Source organism: Gobio gobio (assembly GCF_949357685.1).
Source record: "Gobio gobio genome assembly, chromosome: 6".
Taxonomy (NCBI): Eukaryota; Metazoa; Chordata; class Actinopteri; order Cypriniformes; family Gobionidae; genus Gobio; species Gobio gobio.
The window spans coordinates 14,175,393-14,184,952 of NC_137102.1; the positions used below are offsets into that span (position 1 = coordinate 14,175,393).

Sequence of the window (9,560 nt, forward strand, 5' to 3'; positions counted from 1 at the left end):
TGAAGTTCATCCCAGCAACTTATAATGTAGGTCAGTAGTGTGTATGGCCCCCACGTGCCTGCATGCACTCACAACAAAATCTGGGCATGCTCCTGATGAGATGGTGGATGGTGTCCCAGACCTAGATCAGGGGATCAGTGAGCTCCTGGACAGTCTGCTCCGATACATAATGTCCTAGTGGTGCTCTATTGGATTCTGGAGAATTGGATTCTGGTCTGGGGAAGGTGAGGGCCAGTCAATGGCATCTGCCTACACACTCTACCCACATGAGGCCAGGCATTATCATGCACCAAGAGGAACACAGAGCCCACTGCACCAGCATGAGGTCTGACAATGGCTCTGAGGATTTCATCCCGGAAACCATGTTGCAAGCAGCATAACGTTCTCCACAGCATCTCAAGACTCTTTCACGCTTGTCCAATGTGCTCAGTCAGTGTGAACCTGCTCTCATCCGTGAAGAGAACGGGGTGCCAATGGTGGACTTGAATTCTGGTGTTCTCTGGCAAATGCCAATCGAGCTCCATGGTGCTGAGCTGTAAGCACAGGTCCCATTAGAGGACGTCGAACCCTCATGCCACCCTCATGAAGTGTGTTTCTGATAGTTTGGTCAGAAACATGCGCACCAGTAGCCTGCTGGAGGCCATTTTGTAGGGCTCTGGCAGTGCTCCTCCTCTTCCTCCTCATACAAAGTAGCAGATACCAGTCCTGCTGCTGGGTTGTTGCCCTTCTTCGTCCCTGTCCAGCTTTCCTTGTCTAACAACCTGTCTCCCGGTATCTCCTCCATGCTCTTGAAACTGTGCTGGGAGATACACCAAACCTCCTTGCGACACCAGGTATGGATGTGCCATCCTGGAGGAGCAGGGCTGCCTGTAAACCCGATTGGGTTGCAGGTATTGCCTCATACTACAGACAGCGATAAGAACCGTAAAAAAACACAAAACTAAAAACAAATCAGTCAGGAAGAATAAGGAGGCAACAATTGTCTATGGCCACCTCCTGCAAAATCATTCCCTTTTGGGGGGTTGTCTTGCTGTTGCCTTTCCAATGCACCTGTTGTCACTTTCAATTACACCAAAGCCTGTGAAACTAATTCACAATGAATTATGCTTCCCAATTGGACAGATTGATATCCCTGTTCTTAAACTTGTGTCCAAGTTTAAATGACTCAGTCAGGCCCCATCCACACGGAGACGCGTTTAGCTGTATTCGTCAAAATTTTGTACCGTATCAGCGTTTCGTCCATTCTGATGAGCAGTTTTGAAGCGCAAAGTATGGACGAGATGGCCGTTACCATCTTGGCCGCGCGTCACTCCCGGATAACAGAAAATGGGCAAAAAGGCGGGATTCTGCTCACTTCTGGAGCCTGTCCCTAGCGGCCAGTCGATGAATTGCCGTATATGTCACTTCCGTATTGGCTTCAAGAGAAACTGCGGGAGGTTGTCGCTTGTGTACCACTTATAGCCACAACTCTTCTTCTCCGTTTTTAGTGTATTTCTGTGGCAGAACTACAGCGCCACATACTGGCCTGATACTACATCGTTTTGTGTTGTTTTCATTGCTCTCGTGTGTACGCAGATATTTCTTGAAACGAGGAAAAAAAAAACATTGGATAGGGAAAGCTCTGCCTTAGTGTTATACTTTGATGATTATGTGTTCCCTTAAAAGACACAATATGTAAGATTTTTGGATTAAAATATCCAAAAACCACTGGAACAATGTTATATATTTAGTTGACTTGTGTACTTACATTATCCCAAATGTTTCCAAGAGTGTTCAAATCCAGAGAAATAAGCCATTTTAACCAGGACATGGACCGTGTCTGTGCGTCGCCTATCAATTACATCATACCCGTGTTACCCTCGATTTCTTGTTTTATTTTGTTGAAACCATGGAAACAAAGACGCTTAAATATATTATGTTTTATTAGACAGGTGAGCAACTGTTACATTCTGGACACAATACAACTGGATACATTCATCAACAGAGTAAAACTAATCTAAACTAATTATATAGCTCAAAACAGTTAGTCTTATTGTTTAAATCTTGTTTTCTTGATTTACCATGAGTACCATGCCTAATATCGATCTGGTTTACTGCAACAAGTGTCTCATAGTAGCCGCCGAGTGAACGCACAGAGTATAACAACTTTCTAAACACTCAAATGTATCTAACAAGATAAAACAGCGCTGCCTTACCCCGCATTAGCATGAGCGGAAGAAGTGGAAGCGGTCGGCGGTGGCATAATAAAAGCTTCATCAAGGCGTCATCAAGCTATGCCTTTGTTTTGAATAGGCGACCTCTAGCGGCGAAAAATTACATATTGTGGCTTTCATTTTTTTGAGCAGTGTATAAAAATATAATACATTTTTATCATTCTTAATTTGGTGATCCTAGAACCAAAGAAATTACACTGCATTTTTAAATGTTTTATATCAGGTTCTGAATTCTTTCACTATCTTTGTTCTCTTCAGGGTGCTCTAAGGTAACCTGCATCAGCCTGACTCGGGACGTGTCCGTGAAACTCTCCCCTCTTCATGGCCAGCAGATCTCCGTCCGCTATCTTGACATGACTGACTGTTTTGCTTTGGAAGACGAAGGCCTGCACACCATTGCAGCTCACTGCACTCAGCTCACCCACCTCTACCTGCGGCGCTGTGTGCGTCTGACCGACGAGGGCCTGCGGTTCTTGGTCATCTACTGCCCATCCGTGCGGGAGCTCAGCGTCAGCGATTGCCGCTTCATCAGTGACTTTGGCCTGCGGGAGATTGCTAAGCTCGAGGGCCGCCTGCGCTACCTTAGCATAGCGCACTGCGGCCGCATCACAGACGTGGGCATTCGCTACGTGGCTAAATACTGCATCAGACTGCGTTACCTGAACGCTCGTGGCTGCGAGGGACTGACGGACCATGGCATTGAGCACCTTGCCAAGAACTGCCTCAAGCTCAAGTCCCTGGACATTGGGAAGTGCCCGCTGGTGTCGGACGCAGGCCTGGAGCAGCTTGCACTAAACTCGTTCAACCTGAAGAGACTGAGTCTGAAGTCGTGCGAGAGCATCACGGGCCGTGGGCTGCAGGTGGTTGCGGCTAACTGCTTCGACCTTCAGCTGCTGAATGTACAGGACTGTGACGTGTCACTGGAGGCGCTGCGCTTTGTCAAACGCCACTGTAAACGCTGCGTCATTGAACATACCAATCCAGCCTTTTTCTGAGAGCTGCACACATGAGATTGTGTGGACGGATTTGAGAAGAGAACCTCTTTTGACCCGGGCCGGTGACGTCTCTGCTAGACAACATGGCAGAGATTTGCACTGCTGCACCTCTGTATTTAATTTGCATGGTTGGGAGAAATCTTAACTTTTTAATCCATCTATTTATATTTTTATTCACTTATATATTTTTTTTGATTACTCGTCTTCTCTATGTCAGATTGTATTACATGTAACACATTTCAAGCAATGAATTTTCATGTAGGCAATTTGCTGATGCTGATGAGGATTACATGATGTGACAATAACCAGAAATGAAACTATTTTGCAGAACTACGTTGGTTCATAATTCCGTTTTTTAGTGTTTACATTTGATATCTCTGTTATGAATGTTTTGCGTTGTTTCATCATGTAAGCCTTGTAATAGCTTGGTTTCTATCTTGGTTTCAGTGCTGAGGAATATTACCAAACAGTGCCATTTTTGCTGTGACGTTCACCTTTGTAATAGTCAATAAGGCTTGTTTCAGGTGTTTAACAAATGGAAGACCACAGTGGAATAAAGAGGTCTAAGCCATATCAAACTAAATCATGATGTCTGCTTTTATCTTGCTAACCTGTAGTGGTCGGAGTCCATGAATGAAAAACACGAAATGCTATTACAGTGGTTGTACACCTGTGTGCTGCAGTCCCCTAATGGGCGAGGGAAGTACTGCAGGATGCTGTTACTTAAAGGCAGTAGCCCCTCACTACAGAACATCAGACCCCGGGGGCGGAGATACAGTGGGGCAAAAAAGTATTTAGTCAGCCACCAATTGTGCAAGTATTCCCACTTAAAAAGATGAGAGAGGCCTGTAATTTTCATCATAGGTACACTTCAACTATGAGAGACAGAATTAGTGGAAAAAATCCAGAAAATCACATTGTCTGATTTTTAAAGAATTTATTTGCAAATTATGGTGGAAAATAAGTATTTGGTCAATAACCAAATTTAATCTCAATACTTTGTTATATACCCTTTGTTGGCAATGACAGAGGTCAAACGTTTTCTGTAAGTCTCCACAAGGTTTTTACACACTGTTGCTGGTAGTTTGGCTCATTCCTCCATGCAGATCTCCTCTAGAGCAGTGATGTTTTGGGGCTGTTGCTGGGCAACATGGATTTTCAACTCCCTCCAAAGATTTTCTATGGGGTTGAGATCTGGAGACTGGCTAGGCCACTCCAGGGGCCTCATTTATAAACGTTGCGTACGCACCAGGGCCGGCCCTGACCAATTTGCTGCCCTAGGCAAGATTTTACTTGGTGCCCCTTGAAAAAAAAAAATCAATGCATTAAAAAAATAAAACAGTACCAGTGTTTCCGCAACTTAGACTGAAAACATGTAGTGCTAAACCTACATGTTTTCAGTCTAAGTTGCAGAAACACTGGTACTGTTTTATTTTTTTAATGCATTGATTTTTTTTTTTATTGTTGTTTTATATGATGTCCAGTCCATTCTACCCCGTCATTATGTTCATGATATTATTATTTTTATTTATTTTTTAAAGGCTGATGATAGTTAAACTATACAAAAATAGCACCTATGCCACATTACAGCCTAAACACAAATAACAAGTAATTGCATCCAGCATTCATGCACAAACAATTGAGAACTAGCAAAAGTGTTTGTTTTCCAGTAGATGGCAGCAAACTTTGACTAATATGCACATTCATGTTTTCACCATGAATTAAACTTTGGAGAAATTTAGATATTTAATGTGAAATTTACATAAAATTTAGCTATTTTATATAAACCTGTATATAAATATCATTACTAATTTCGGCAAATACATTTTAAAATGTCCATATGTCCCCTTAAAACTGCACAACTGTAGAGTAAAAACATTAGGCTATTAAAAAAGTGATATTACATGCGTTTAAAAAAAACAGATATGATTTTTTTTTTTTTTTTTTACAAAATACACTGTCTGTGGCCTCTGGAGAACCCAGAACAGCTGCTTGCATATAGTTTAAGGTAAAACTGGAATTAATTAGCGTACATTAGTATTTTACTACTATGCAATTAAATAAACTGTTCATTCATTACATCACTTTTACACTGCAAAAAATGCTCTTCTTATAGTATTTTTTTTCTTGTGTCCAGTCCAAACATCAAAAAATTCTTAAATCAAGATGTATTTACTAGTAAAATGACATTAGATATTTTTTCCTTGTTTTCTGGGGGAAAAAATCTAAATGAAGTGAGTTTTAGCTTAAAACTAGCACAATTATCTGCCAAATGGGGTGAGAAAAATTATCTTATTTCTGTTTGGGACAGAAACAAGAAACAAGATTTCAATCAGAAACAAGATTATTTTTCTCACCCCATTGGCAGATAATTTAGCTTGTTTTAAGCATAAACTCACTTAAGAAAAAATATTATTTTACTTATCTAGTAAATGCATCTTGGTTTAAGAATTTTTAGATATTTAGACTAGAAACAAGACACAAATACTAAATAAGAAGAGCATTTTTGCAGCGTTTCCCTTATCTTGCCTGCATCAGAGGGCTTCTGTTTTTTAAGACACTACAATTCGGCCATCCGTCATAAATTATCAGGCAACTTTCACCGGGTCTACACCTGGAGCGAGCGGCCAAGCACCCTAAAAAAATGAAAGTAATCCTGTCTACATTAGATGCGGCGAGAGGCGACGCGACACAACAAATTCCCAACATTAAACTGATCGCGCGTTATATTTCTGACGCCCTTCAAGTAGCTCGGCGGGGGAGATTGATGAGGCGGACCGGGAAGAGGCGGGGGACTTGGTTAAGTTTTTTGCGCTTTATTTGGTAATATTTCAAATTAATATTAATAAAATAGTATCAGTAATACATTTTGGCGCCCCTATGGATGAGTGGCGCCCCTAGCATTTGCCTATTCCGCCTATGCCACGGGCCGGCCCTGGTACGCACAAAAGAAGGCGTACGCCGCTCTCTACGCAATAATTGGTATTTATAAAAAGCAAACTTGACGGGAAAATGTGCGGTCCTTCACGCAAGCTCTGACCCAGGCGTACGCACAAAAACGGATGAAATGAGAAATGGCGACACCGTCGGCAGATGGAAGAAACACGTGAAAGTGTGTGAAACTGTAGACCGTTGTGTAAAAGAAATGGCAATAGGCTATGCCTCTCATAAATAACTTGAAGACTTCACAAAACAAGTATTACAATTAACAGCCTACACGAACACCCGTTTGATCGATCTGCAGTGTAAAACAAACAAAATCAAACGAAAATTACAGCAGAAATGCAACAAAAAAAAAAAGTGAAATATGTTCTGCAAAAATATTGACATGTTATGCAATTCATCCTCATATATAATATGGTAAACAGAACGAAATAATGTACAAAACTGATATTCTCGTCAATGTGTCCGTCTGGCGGAGCAGATATAGATGCAATTAGATAGACAGATAGATAGATAATTAGGGAGATAGATAAATAGATAGATAGATGTATTAATGGTCCACTGGGGAAAGTTGTTTTCACAGTAAAAATTTCTTCATCAGCTACGGAATCATGGTATTCATGCAAATGCCTTTAGTTTGTTTTATTTTCGATAAAATAACTGACGTATGTCTCAACCATTCAGAAAGCTGCAAGAAATTACATTTGCACTGAACTATTTCCCATTTCCACGTAGATAATAGGGATAGGGATTAATAGGGATTCCCCAATAATTGCCGCCAGTCTCTCATCAAGAGGGGTCAGCTCCGGTGTCCCGTCTCCCCCACCCGTGGCAGACACACTCTGGCGATGCAGCGCTAGACGCTTTATTGCCTCGACTTTGATGTCCGACCATTTCTTTTTTTTCGGCCACGGTCCGAGGTTGTGAGGCTACAGCATTTACGGCGTCTGCAACCTTTTGCACTTCAAGTGCCTTTTTGGCATTAGTAATGGCCACACTGTGCCCTCCAAAAAATATTTTTCTCCTCTTTTCCACCTCGCCAACGATAATTTCTACTTCACATTGAGTGAAGTTACGTTTTTTTGATTTCCTCTCTGTATTTGCCATGATTTCGCAATCGATGAATATTAATTTGTGGGCGTTTCACGGACTATTTATGGGCAACTATGGGCGTGACATGAAGCCGCAAAAGCTGCGCTACATTTAGAATTGATTGTGATTTATTAAGGGAAAACTGCGTAGGATGTGCGTGCGCACGGTTTTATAAATCCGAATATTTCTGTGCGTACGCACGTCCTATGTTTCATCCGTACGCCACTTCTGACGCAAATCCTACGCAAAGTTTTATAAATGAGGCCCCTGGTCCTTGAAATGCTTCTTACGAAGCCACTCCTTCGTTGCCGGGGCGGTGTGTTTGGGATCATTGTCATGCTGAAAGACCCAGCCACTTTTCATCTTCAATGCCCTTGCTGATGGAAGGAGGTTTTTACTCAAAATCTCACAATACATGGCCCCATCCATTATTTCCTTTACACAGATCAGTCGTCCTGGTCCCTTTGCAGAAAAACAACCCGAAAGCATGATGTTTCCACCCCCATGCTTCACAGCAAGTATGGTGTTCTTTGGATGCAACTCAGCATTCTTTCTCCTCCAAACACGACAAGTTGAGTTTTTACCAAAAAGTTCTATTTTGGTTTCATCTGACTGTATGACATTCTCCCAATCCTCTTCTGGATCATCCAAATGCTCTCTAGCAAACTTCAGATGGGCCCGGACATGTACTTGCTTAAGCAGGGGGACACGTCTGGCACTGCAGGATTTGAGTCCCTGGTGGCGTAGTGTGCTACTGATGGTAGCCTTTGTTACTTAGGTCCCAGCTCTCTGCAGGTCATTCACTAGGTCCCCCCGTGTGGTTCTGGGATTTTTGCTCACCGTTCTTGTGATCATTTTGACCCCACAGGGTGAGATCTTGCGTGGAGCCCCAGATCGAGGGAGATTATCAGTGGGTCTTGCATGTCTTCCATTTTCTAATAATTGCTCCCACAGTTGATTTATTCACACCAAGCTACTTACCTATTGCAGATTCAGTCTTCCCAGCCTGGTGCAGGTCTACAATTTTGTTTCTGGTGTCCTTTGACAGCTCTTTGGTCTTGGCCATAGTGGAGTTTGGAGTCTGACTGTTTGAGGTTGTGGACAGGTGTCTATTATACTGGTAACGAGTTCAAACAGGTGCCATTAATACAGGTAACGAGTGGAGGACAGAGGAGCCTCTTAAAGAAGAAATTACAGGTCTGTGAGAGCCAGAAATCTTGCTTTTTTGTAGGTGACCAAATACGTATTTTCCACCAAAATTTGCAATAAATTCTTTAAAAACAGACAATGTGATTTTCTGGATTTTTTTTTTTCTCATTCTGTCTCTCATAGTTGAAGTGTACCTATGGTGAAAATTACAGGCCTCACTAATCTTATTAAGTGGGAAAACTTGCACAATTGGTGGCTGACTAAATACTTTTTTGCCCCACTGTAGGTAGGGTTAGGGATATGTAAAGTGGGAGGAGTTGGATCTGGATCCAACCTCGCCCCCTGGATCTTGTGTTCTGCAGAGGACCATCGCCTTAAAGGGGACATATTATGCCCCTTTTCACAAGATGATATATAAATCGCTGGTGTCCCTAGAATATGTTTGGGAAGTATCAGCTCAAAATACCCCCCAGATCATTTATTATAGCTTGTCAAATTTGCCCCTATTTCGGTATGAACAAAACCGCACCATTTTTGTGTGTGTCCTTTTAAATGCAAATGAGCTGCTGCTCCCCGCCCCCTTCCAGCGTCTCCTTTACGAGGTTCGGATACAATGTCAACAACAATAAATCTCTCAGCCAAAATGTCAGTTGTGGAGTGCAGCCTTGCATGTTTAAACCGGAGTTGGACAGCGATTGAGAGACTCAGGAAGAGATTGCAACATTTGGACTGCACCTGGACGTTTCTGAATGGTTAGTGGCTACATTTATGTAACATTAGTTGTTGTTGTTGATTCAGCTCGTCGACTAGCATGCACCCTCATGTTACTCTATAAATTGTTGTATAGGTGCCCGTGTGGGATCCTAACACATCCGTCACACTACTATACAATGTATAATAAATGCGTTTATGATTCACGCAGACGGTAAGCGTTTTCGGGATAAAACTAATGGCATAGCTCTAGTCTCTGTGAATACAGTCAGAGACTATGGTAACTTTAGCCGTGCAGCATTCAAGAAAACTCATTCAGAAAGGAAATTTGCAAAAATTCACAAAATATGAAGTGCCATTCTTACTTGTTCTGAATATGAAGTTAGAGCACGCGTTGGTATTGACCCTCCTTGGTGAACCAGTCATGTGTAAAACGATTTGCACAAATATATAACAT

General features: G+C 42.1%; 1 protein-coding gene across 2 annotated transcripts in view; it reads left to right on the top strand.

The window, feature by feature from the left end:
- The window catches only part of fbxl7 (F-box and leucine-rich repeat protein 7), a 44,990-nt gene extending 41,202 nt beyond the window's left edge, over nucleotides 1–3,788 (top strand). For both annotated transcript variants that reach the window (XM_079819911.1, XM_079819912.1), the window contains one exon: nucleotides 2,472–3,788. In XM_079819911.1, coding sequence (XP_079676037.1) covers nucleotides 2,472–3,208 — 737 coding nt within the window. In that variant the 3' untranslated portion in view covers nucleotides 3,209–3,788. The remainder of the gene's footprint in view (nucleotides 1–2,471) is intronic.
- The last annotated feature ends 5,772 nt before the right edge of the window (nucleotides 3,789–9,560 follow it).